The sequence below is a fragment of the Paroedura picta genome, chromosome 2 (assembly GCF_049243985.1).
Source record: "Paroedura picta isolate Pp20150507F chromosome 2, Ppicta_v3.0, whole genome shotgun sequence".
NCBI classification, from domain to species: Eukaryota; Metazoa; Chordata; class Lepidosauria; order Squamata; family Gekkonidae; genus Paroedura; species Paroedura picta.
This window is the reverse complement of record NC_135370.1, coordinates 66,031,901-66,043,917: the sequence shown is the minus strand read 5'-3', so window position 1 is coordinate 66,043,917 and position 12,017 is coordinate 66,031,901. Positions and strand designations below refer to the sequence as shown.

General features: G+C 39.8%; 1 protein-coding gene across 32 annotated transcripts in view; it reads right to left on the bottom strand.

Moving 5' to 3' along the window:
• CLASP1 (cytoplasmic linker associated protein 1) overlaps positions 1 to 12,017 on the bottom strand; it is a 260,988-nt gene that overhangs the window by 52,770 nt on the left and 196,201 nt on the right. For 20 of the 32 annotated variants that reach the window (XM_077320493.1, XM_077320491.1, XM_077320498.1 and 17 more), the window contains one exon: positions 2,780 to 2,875. The exons of the other annotated variants lie outside the window; for them this stretch is intronic. In XM_077320493.1, the coding sequence (XP_077176608.1) occupies positions 2,780 to 2,875 (96 nt within the window). The remainder of the gene's footprint in view (positions 1 to 2,779; positions 2,876 to 12,017) is intronic. 32 annotated transcript variants of the gene reach the window in all.

Here is a 12,017-nt window from a genome sequence, read left to right as displayed (position 1 = left end):
AGGGAGTGCCACCCAACTGCTCAGCTGTTTTTTTTTGGGGGGGGGGGCTATCTTCTGCAATCCCTTTAAAGTTGTGGTCTCCCCAACCAATTAACTTTCCTGTTTCTAAAGTCCATCCACTTCAGCCACTAAAACTACAGGGGCTGAAGAGGTCCAAACAACCCCATCTAAAGTGCTTAATATTCTTCTGACACATGACATCACAAAGAGCACTGGAGAATTGCAAGACTCAGTTAACCCATGCCTCCAGTGAGTTTGAGACTGTTTTACCCCAGCTTATTACAGAGGGAGACTCTCCTTTTATTCAGGCTGGCATGTAGCCAAAGCCTTTGAAAAAATATCTTCTGAGTCCAGCTCTATCTGTACATACCTACAAGGGGGAAATCTGGTGGCACAAAGAGCAGGCAGCTCTGTTGTGTGACTCCCATGACAGTCAAGGCATAGAGAATTGCCATTTAACAGCACCATTCTAAAGTGACAATTGGCTCAATTCTGAGGAAAACCAAAACTGTTTCTTCTTTAAATGTATTTCTTCTTTACTAAAACAAGTACTGATGTCAAAAAGGAAAACTTTTGAGAGAAAGAAATTTCCTCAGCCTCAAGAATGTGTTGAAGAGAAACCATAAGAACAGCACTGGAATTTCTCCCTCTTCAGTAGTAAAAAGAGAATTGAGGGAATAATGGCCTTGTTTTGTTGGAAAACTGCCAGAGAGAGAGATGTTCCTACAGTTTCCTAGAAAGCTTTGGAAATCTTTTCTGTGGCTGGCCTATGAAAATGCAATCCCAATGTGGAAGTGCACAGATGCCACAAACATGAACTTCAGTTTGTGAACTATGAACAGGGAAAGCTGTGATAAATTATGCTTCATGGTTCATTCATGACCATTCCTATTAGGGACTTGCTGATTATTTTAATGATTTAATTCTTGTGTATCTTATGAAAGTGTTGACTGAAGTTTTAATCAAACAGGTTCAATAACTTGGAGTCTCCAATATGCCAATTAAAGAAAATGTTAATACAAAGGGAAGGGTATTGACCATCAAGATAGGAGTGACAGGGGTATTCGTGCACATCAGTGTTTCTAAGTTGGGGGATGCCTCGAACCTGAGAGTTTCATTATATTTTACAATGTCCTTCGTATAATGATACACATTTATTGTACTTCTATATCAAGATAATTTCTTATTTGAATCCACTGGATATAATGTTTTGATGTGGATAAAATATTTGAACTGCTGAGTATTTCTTTTTGGTTTTGCTACTAACAAAGGTAAGAAAATATCTTTAAAAAAAAACAGAACTTCCAGTTTAAGGGATGACTTTAGATTATTCCAGTTATGAAACGTAAGGAGTATTTTCTTTTGGCCAGTATGTTAACAAACAATATTTGTATTTTATTTTGTACCCTGTATAAATACATTGTATTGTTTTTGTTATATATTTCACAGCAGCCTTTGGGTAAAAACAGTAAATATTACTCTGACTGAAAGTCACTAAGGTCACTCATCAGGGGCTGAATTGAGGCCAACTCTAGTTGGGTGGAGATATGTACAGAAACCACTTTAATAATTATCCTTTCTACTTAACTCATTAGAATTTATACCTGGAAGAAAATTATTTCTATTGATGATGATAAAATCCTTTTCTGAAAATCTTAACTATCTCTTACTACATTGTCTATACTGGTCAATGTAACCAATAAACTAACTTAATTATACCTTTTACCCTTTAACCATAATTCTTTCAGATGGATAGTGAACATGCCTTGTACTTATTCCTGGACAATGTGGTCTTATCCATATGACTCTACAGAACTTTAGAACACTCATCAAAATAGCTTCACTTGAAGTGAAAATATTATTGTAGATCAAAGGTCCAAAAATGAAAAGTCCAAGCAATGAATAAAATAAGCTTGAATCATGCCAAACTATATCAGCACTCAGAAAAATCATGCAAATCTCAGCATAGGACTTATTGGTTTAGTCAGAGAAACCTACATGCGAGTCAGTAGTGCAACTGGGCAAGCAAGATTTCTAGTTCATGAACTCCTAGAAAAAAATTCCACACATTCAAGTTCCATCCTGTTTTCCCCTCCCTGTTCCTTAATCCTTCAGTTCCTAAATAAAGTAATTCCTTGGAAGAATTAGGGGCCTCATACAACCACTGCCCCCTTGTTCTTTTTCAACTGTGTTCATGGCTCTGAAAGAGCTCTTACTATTGCAGACTTATTTCCCCTCAGGAATCTTCCACCAACACCTATCTGAATCCAGGGGAAGAACCCCCTACATTTTTTTCAAGCAAGACTGCATATGCCATTCTTCAAATGCCTGATAAAAAGGGCATAAATTATTTTATACAACCCAAGTTGTCTTTTTTCTTTTTACTCTTGCTTTTGTCTCCTACAACAGGGAGGAGTTATCCCAAAATTCATGTATGCTGCACACAAAGCAGGCAGCAGGCACACCCCAGGTGTGGACTGGGAGTTTTTAGTCATTTCCATCCAATCTTGAGATGGGAACTCGGCAGATGATGTAACTAACTGTTGCAACAGTCTCTTTGAAACTGTTTTCATAAGACATCTAAGTCAAACTCAAGAGAGTGAAAATAAACATATATTAAACCAAGTTATTGCACACACGAACACACATGAATAGTCACCACTGCAATTTAAATCAGGCCCTCAATCCATTTCTCTCCACAGATCTAGACTAAATTAGAACTCTAGACTGCAAACAAAGAGCAATATCTTACAATTAGTGTACACTACTTTCAGTCTACCTGTTTACACTTCTCTTCCAAGTTTCCTTCACCAGGACCTGACGATGCTGCTGTTGGTCTAGCTGGCATATCCTCACCTACCCAACTATGCATGGTCTGAGTTCAACAAACAGGAAAGGGGACATGGTTTAGTAGAAGCAAATACAAGATTTTCAGTGACCAGTACCTAAAAGGCAATATATATTTTAGTGTGCATGAGCTACATCTTCAAAGCAGGGGATGCTTCTCCAATCTGAAGCCAAAGCAGCAACAATTAAAAAGGCCCATAATCAACATGCCCTTTCAAAGTCTAATTAGGCAAAGGATATTTATGTTATTTTACTGCTGCTTACTCCTTCTGTTATTTGTGTTGCGGTCAAGAGACTTAAAGGTAGTCTTATTATTATTCCCAATATAAACCAGAGCTGAAATTTAGTTTTCCCTTTTCTAGAGGAGAAAGATCAGGAGATTCGGACTGCAGCAACAAATCATTATACTAATAGTTCCAAAAGGAGGACTTCAAAGGGCTTCACAGCATTAGGCAGGAACTAGGTTAATGCAAGCTGCAAGAATTTCTATGGTAGCAAAACCAGCAGCAAATCACTGCAAGAGTGCTAGCAGATTAGACTGCAAACCGAGAACATTTTTTACTTGCATGAGTTTTCCAGAGCATAACAAATCCCATGGAGGATTTCCACAGATGAAAGAACACCAATTTTTGTCAGCTCCCCCTTTATGCTGCAGACCTCCAATTCTCTCTAGCTGCTCCTGTTGGTCTCCTATCTGCCTAGGAATAGCATCCCAGATGGTTTGGGGGACTATAGCAGGCAGGATAAAGCAAGGAAGATGTGCCCCAAGGACAGAAATGCATCTAAAAAAAAGCCTCCATGGAATCCAAGCACATATTTGTGCTTTTGGATTCATATTTTGAAAACCATAGTGCTAAAGATAGGAGTTGGTTACTTACATTTACCATACTATAAATCCTGCATTCTCTGACAGAACACAAGATGACTTATAATTATACTAAAACTTGGGATGGGTATGAACTGCATTTTTGCAGTTCAGTTTATGTCTGAAGCATGAGCTAGACCACGAACTGATAGGCCAGTCTGTCAACCGAACCAGTTTGTATTGGTTCATGAGTCATTTAAACCCCTGAATTTTGCTCCATGTATCTTTTCACAGGGAACAGAAAGCTATAGTTCGAAGCCATTTAAATCCTTCATTCTGCTTCCTATGAAAAGCTGCAGGGAGCAGAAAGCAATGGTTTCTAAACAGCTGAGTGGCAGGACATTTAAACCAAACAGCTGAGCTGTTATTCATGAAAAGCTGAAAGGCTTCTGCCTTTCATGAACCACCATGAATTGCAACAAAATTCATGGAAGTTCATGAAGGTTCTTCAATTTGCAAATTACAAACTGGGCAAAATTCATGCCAAACATTAGTTCAGCCTTTTTTTCAACCTTTTGACCATGGAGGAGACCCTGAAATAATTTTTCAGACTTCGAGGAGACTAGAAGTGAAGTCAGTTGGCCGCATCCCCATGCAACGCCCTCAAAGTGACATCAATACCCACACTCCTAGCCCTCCTTTTGCTCCCTACTACTATTACTATTATGGTAGCTGTGTGCAGGTAGGCTGGAAAGAAGAGTAGGAACTGCTTCAGAGCTCCCACAGATCCACTTCAGAATTCCCATGGACCCCCAGGGGTCCACAGACCCCTGGTTGGGAATCCTTGGTTAGTTCATCAGCAGGTTCATGCCCATCCCTACTAAGAACTCTTTCCTCAGTAGTAGCTATCTGAGTATTTTTCAGAAGCTCACAGCAATCTATGAACCCAACTAATTAAAGACTGGCATTCAGAAGTCTACAGCCTCTGAATATAGTTCTACTGAATTATCTCCGAATTTGAAAGTTATATCCTCCATGAATATGATATGTTAATTCTATAAATTATTGTAGTCATCACATTCTCATTTTGTGACAATGCATTTCATGATGTAATTACGCATATCTATGACGAATTAATTTCTTCTTTCTGTCCTGAAGCTACTTTCAATACAGATCAATCCTGTTAATAACCCTATTCTTTATAGAATTCAAAACATATGAACTGGCCAACATAATTCTTGAACTTCATATTCAAAACAAACAGAAAATGATGGCCCCTGTTTTGGAAACAAACCTAGGTACAGAAAGATCTTTTAATTCTAATAGCATTAAAGCAAACATGTTTCAAATACTAATGGGTTTTTCAACCACTTTTCCTCTGTCTTCTTGTTCTCCAAGGAAGAGAGATATAAATTATTATGCTTGTCTCATATGGTCTCTCAAAGAACCCATCTTTCAATTCATTTTACCACCTAAAATATATTCGCACATTCAATAAAAAAAGAGGATAAAGTCTTATTTTAGTATATTCTATGAAAATGCCCTTAAGGTTTATATGGAATTTTGGAGCAATATGCTACAATACCAAAGTATCATTAAGAGACAGCAAATTAAAACCCACCTGCCAAGAAAAAAATATTTTCCGTCACATTTTAGCCTTCATTTGACAGCACACACGTCAATGTGATAGTGACAAAATGTTCCATGTGCACATACAAATTCTGCCAGCTTCTGGTATTTCATCTATACAATGCTTAGAACATTCTGACCTACCCCACAGGGTTGTTTTGAGGATAAACGGGACAGGGGAGAACAATGTATACTGCCCTGAGTGAGATAAAATGTACTACATTAATGAGTTCAATGAATTATGATAAATGCTGCAGTGTCTGCAGCACAGTTTCTCCATAATCTATGCATTATTAATTATTTTCCAGACTAATTCTGTTGAAGCCCCTTAGTTTCCATGTCTAATAAGAAAGCATATTTAGGAAACTGCATGACTCCCTGTAAAGTTTTATGACCAAAGCTTAGTTTGAATGCCTCAGGTAATTTTGCAAAGAAGTAGTTTCAGGCTCCTTCTACAAGGATGTTTTGTTTGCTCTAATTTAGCTCCCTTACTCCAGAACTACTTTCAGGAGCATTCACAGAACAGCATTCTTTTTTTTAATCATGTGTCTTCCCTCCCCCGCCCCCGCTACCCCCCTGCATTTCACTATGATCTTTCTCAATCTTCTTCGGTATAATCATTTAGGAAAGAAGCAATTAAAATATTGTCACAGGCTGTGTGGAGGATGAGCGTGTATTTCTGCAACTCTCGCCCACACCACAGTCATTTTCCTTGCCTAAATCCCCAATGGCTGCCATTTCCCCATCCTGCACCATGAAAAGCTATTTAGGGCATCTTCTTCTTAAAAAAATAACACTGTAAAGTGAAAATGCAACAGCAATTTGTCGTTAACTGATTCCTTTTCAAAAGCTCCCAGTTTTAGTCTACCTTGCGATGTGTAGGAATGAGAATGGCAGTTGTGGGGCACAGAGGCCAGAAAATTGCAAGGAAAACCATTGTGTGGCTGCTCTGTTACATTTACTGAATCATCAGTAGTAAAATTCTACTGAAATAGCCACCATACTCTACTTCCCTTATTTCTTCCACACAGCAGGGCTGACATTTGGTTAATAGATTTTGTTCTTTAAAATGGCCTTCTTTAACCATGTCTAACAGCTTCTTTTCAGCATCAACACCCTTTTTAGAATTAACTATGCAATTCTTTATGAAAAGGAATATATACATCCTCCTGCCACACATCTGCATATATTTTATTGTCCTTAACAATGAAGTGGGTAGCAGAGGCAGGCTGTTTCTTAAGGAGACCAACAAAAGCCTAAACCTTGGCCAGACCTGCAGAGATAGGTCACCTATAATCTTCTCTTGAACTGAATGAATTGCACATGGAGCATATTTGGAATATTTGGTGCCTAATATGGCCTTTCTAGTGCTAAACATTTATCACTGTATGTTCAATACTATTTTGACTTCTCAAGTTGCTTCATTCTCCAGCGCCATTCATTCTCCTCAATAAACTTAGTTTCTGTTTGCATTATGTCTAGATTCTCAGCATTCCTTCCAAGCTTGTAGTAGAGCATGGTCCTTTGTCAGCAGATCCCCTTAGTCATGTGTATGCCAAGACTAGGAGTGCTCCCCATTTAGGACAGAAACAAGAGACAGCAGAAGGAAGATTGCTGCCCTCCACTCAGAATATTTCAGTGTAGCTTTAGGCTGAAGTGCAAAGTAAAGCATATTTACATTTGAGACATTTCTACTGTACACGTCTCCTTGAGCACATATGGTAACAAAGTGGGGGCCACCAGCAAATGAGGGTGCTTGTTTTGCGTACTAGGGATTTCTCTCCAAATATGCACAAAAAAATTATTTTGCAGATTTAAAAGCACACCCCCTCCACAGCCTGATGAGCACTGAGCATGATGCATGTACCATGGAATTTTAAGAGAAGCTGAGTGCCAAGGAGTGTAAATTGACCTGCCTTAACAGCTTGGCTGTTCTGGCGGAAGAGATCTGAACCATGAGGCAGTCCCTCTCAAATCCAGACTGCTATGAACTTTAATGGACTCAAAATACTTCAAACTAAAACAAGAATCAGGGAGAGATTAGGACTGAAGGGAAAATATTTCCTCTGACCCTAATTCATTGCACTTTGCCTAGGATACTTTAACTGAAATGGAGGAAAAAGCCCTGACAGTTCAGAATATTTTGAAAGCAGGGGTAGGGAATGAATTTATGGCTGGAGGATAAGGGCAAATTTTCTTCAAACCTGAGATTCTACCATGCAATATGGAAAGGTAGAGGTAAAAATACCTCTGCCTTGCAAATGAAGTTCCATTACATAGCTAAATATTACCATCCATAGTTCTGTATCACATTATAAAGTTCAGATTCAATGCTGCTGCATTACAACTCATTTGGGAAGCGGCTTCTCTTAGAGCTCAGCTGTGTCACTTTATGGGTGGTTCCCCACCACCTGCACCACTCTGGGCCGCTGCTGATGCACTGTGATGGAGATGCATGCTCCATCGCTTTCTGTGTCCCTGTGGGGGACACATTTCAGCAGCGGACCCAGTCTTCCCAGGATTTGTGCATCCTGATGGTCACAGTCAGGATAGAATGGTTCTGCCACGCCCGGGGGGGGAGTACAGAAAGGTGAGATTGCGTTCTCACGCAATCCTACCTTCTTGCAAAAAAAAAAAAAAAGCCCCATTTGGCCTCGCAGTGGTGCAAAGTGCCATGGAACTGAGGGGCATTTTCTGTCCCCTCTGGGCCTCCAGAGAACGCACACATGGGCCTTAGCCAGGCTAGGCCCCTTTGGCCCCCAGAGTACCTCAGGGAACGCAGAAAATATCTGTGTTCCCTTGAAGCAGGGCAACAGCAGCCTAACGTGCAACTGGCCTAGGAGAGGCCTGCCCCAGTGGCAACATCATGTGGAATCGGGGATTAGCCCTGCTGCCATATGCCCACCCTTCCGGCCATTTCCGCCCATGTAGCATCAGCCTACTTTACACTATAGGGGAGAAAGTTCTGTTTATTCCCCCTCCCTGCTGACTACTTATCAGCCCCCAATTTCTAAGAGATTACAGTAGTTGGTTTTATTTTTTTTAAAGGACTAGCAAATAGCCTCCTTTTATGGACTGTTGAATGTTACATCCAGAGTTCTGTGCTGAGAATCAGCCACAGACAAGGCTATATTTGAAAAAGTCAATTAGAGTTGCCTGCTGATCCCTAAGATATACAGAGAAAAACAGAACCTTTCCAAGGCAATTGGTACAATAAATTTTATATATCAATAATTTTTTAAGGACTAACCAAAATGGTTTCTAGGTATACTCCGTTTTCACAATTTTTTTTCAGTGGTTGATTCCTTATACTCTTATCAAACATTTTTTGAGTGACATTCCCCACAATACTTTACAGAGCCGGTGGCCTATCTATATATAAAAATTGGTTGATAAGAGTATAAGGAATCAACCACTGAAGAAAAATTGGTCCTTAAAAAATTATTGATATATAAAATGTATTGTACCAATTGCCTTGGAAAGGTTCTGTTTTTCTCTGTATATGTTTTGAACCTTTCTTCCTTTTTCGTATTGTGATCCCTAAGATAAGCAAGAGATACATCAGAAGCATGCATGTGAACTGCCTTGGGACATAGAGGGCTCATGTCCTGAGGCTTAACTCTACTCTGAGTTAGCAGATTACATACTCACCTATGTGGTATGAGAGATAGGTATGTTCTCTTTCACCATGCTTGAGAAGTCCCTCCCAAGGCTGAAAGCTTTCCTAGGTTGGAGGCTTATGTGAAAATGAAGGAAAGACCATTTAATCCCCCTGATCCTTTTACAATTTACTTTCTCCATTATGTCACTGACCTCCAGTAGGGCTTCAATTGCACCAGATGAGGCTCAGCTGCACAGTCTCTTTTCAGTACAATAGCAAGCCCTAGAAGAGGTGCAGTACTAATAAAACAAAGTTCTCATGGGACTCTGGAAAAGTAACTTTCCCCTTACTAAAGAGAAATCACATTTAGGTTTGAGGGGTGGAGGTTGATAGGGCACATGGAATGTTCTCAGGCATGCTTAACTGGAGCCTCCTGGGCTGCATTCCCTTGCAGCCCTAAGACTTCAAAACGCAGACTGAAAGATATCCTAGTTGATCAGCAACTTTCAACCAGGCAAATAAGCCTAAATATTCTAATGCTAAACTTGAAAACAGTTTCTTGATGCAGTGGTTCTTTCTTTAGCAGCATTTTTCACATTTTGTCCCCTCACAATGGTATTGGGGGTATTGGTTTCTGTCTGTTTCAGATCAAAGCTTAGTTGAATACAGAACTCTGTTTCCCAGTCAGCCACATTCTAACAGGAAGCTCACAGGCAGGCCATGATGGAGAAAGCTATTGCTGGTTGTTGATCACCACCATCTGGCAGAAAGAGGAACATTGCCTAGCTGAACATAATTACAGTGACGAAGAGTGCTTGCACTCTAAAGCTCACAACTTGAATGAATCTTTGTTGGTCTTAAAGGTGCTACTGGACTCTGATTTTATAATTACAGTGAGGAACTGCTAAGGCTCAACATGTAAGTTATGTTACTCCCACAATTCCTTCCTCCAAAAACTAGCTTGAGCAGGCTAAGGGGAATGATTCCTATTAGAAGAAGGCCATTAGGGGAGGCACTGCTTCATCCCCCCCCACACACACACAACTGTTTATTTTATTTATTTATTTATCATACTTCTTCTATCATACTTTATCAAAATCATTCTTCCCAAAATGCTTTTTATCTGAAGAGGTTTCTAAAACAGATAGATTCTAAAACTTCTGAACTATACTGGAGTCTTTAATGGGTATTTGCCATTGTGATTGTATCCAAGACCCCCCCCCCCCCCGCCCCGGTTACAATCACCTACCGATGATAAGGAAACTGAGAGTATTATGTCTACAATGGGCAACTGAATTTGCTGATTGCATTCCTGCAACACCCTGAGAATGTATTTTTATTGATTCAAGAGTATTTCCTTAGGTAGTTTCAACCAATTTACATCCCATAGTTCTTTTTCCATAATGTGCCTCATTTGCTTTCCCTTACATTGAATATTAACAACCAAATTACTGCTCAGGATCCTTTTTAGCCTATTCGTAGTTAGGGAGGAGGTATAAAGCATGTGTTTGGGTAGTGTCATTTCCCAATTGATACTGGTTTCTTTCACTGGTAGTCTCTCTCACAAGTTTTGTGTGCTTGTTAGCAACTTTTGTCTTTTCTTCTATGAGGCCCTGAGGCATTTTCCCCTCCATTTGAACCTTATTGATTTAACAGTTGCCAAGACTGTTCTATCTTGTGTATAACAATGACCCCTAATGGCAGAGCTCTGTCACATTACAGACCCATAATCTACAGTTAGGTATTATATAGTGTATTACAGTCTTGTTTTACAAGCAAATAACCTATATCAAGACCACTATTATTTTTTGTCCTGTCAGAGTGAGGAGTAAATTAGCATAATCATTTGGGTATGGGGAGCATAGTATCACAGGGAATAGTCTGTTTATTTCCAGTTCTTGTTCCATAACTTCATATAAAATTTCCTTGTTAACATCTTTGTCTGGGGCTTTGGCTTGGATCCAGCCTATAATTTCCATGGGTGGAAGGAATGATAATTCTCTCCTCCCCTCGGCCCAAAATGTCAACCCAAATTGTTATTCCTGGGGGAGTCAGAGCACCATTGTGGGAAGGGGGAATCGGCAAAATGAAAACAGAAATTTTAGGTGAGATCGCTTTATATGTACCTACGTCTTGAACTGTACTTTTAAATCACTCTCACTCTCTCCAGATGCTCTCCCATGAATTAATTCAGACAGAGCACCTAATAAAACCTAATCATTCTCTCTAGAATAAACGTACTAAAACTGGTAAATTTGGTGGCCTGCAAAGTGCCTTGATTCAGGAAGTCAGTAAGAACTAAAGATGGATAAAAACTGGCTTACAACGTAAAGTCTGTCACTGGTTCATGGCTCAGAAAGGATGTTCATGGAAGGACACCCAGCACAAAAAGTTCATGAACTTTGGTTCTGTGTGGTGGTTCACGAATGATTCAGGCAGACTGTCTATGCTCAATTGTTTACAAAACTCCAAGGCAATGGAAGCATGGAATTCTTCAGCCTTGGTAACACAAATAGGAGTCCTTAAAAGCTTAAGATGCACTGCCGGCTGTCAATAACAGAGTTCTCATTTTGCTCTATGGGATGAGAATATGGTCAACTCAGCACTGCAGCCTTTCTTCCCTCAGCTATTTATAGAGAAGCAGGGAACTTATTAAAAGCCAAGTAGAGGACCACATTTCCTTGTGATTGGGAACTCCTGTCCCCTGCTGGGGATAGTGTGTTAGGTGAACTCAGGGCTCTGAGGCAACTTGTTTCACTGCTCACATTGAGTAGAGGGGCTTGGCTAGTGGGTTTCTTGGCTGAGGATGCACATTTTGATAGTGAACTGTTCTCCCTTTCTGAGGTTTGAGGGTATCAGGCCGACAGTACTCTGAGCTGCCCATCTCTCTGGCTCATGCCAAAGGGGCTTAGCTAGTGGGTCCCTTTATTTATTTATTTATTTAGATTTCTATACCGCCCATTTCTTTGCAGCTCTGGGCTGAGGACCAACATTTTATACCCTCCCACTTCTCCTGAATGTGAACCAATCCATCTGTGCCATGAAGGTGAACATGGGTGCAAAGGGTGTCATGAGGTGAAATCATCATCATCATTATTATTATTATTATTATTATTATTATTATTATTATTATTA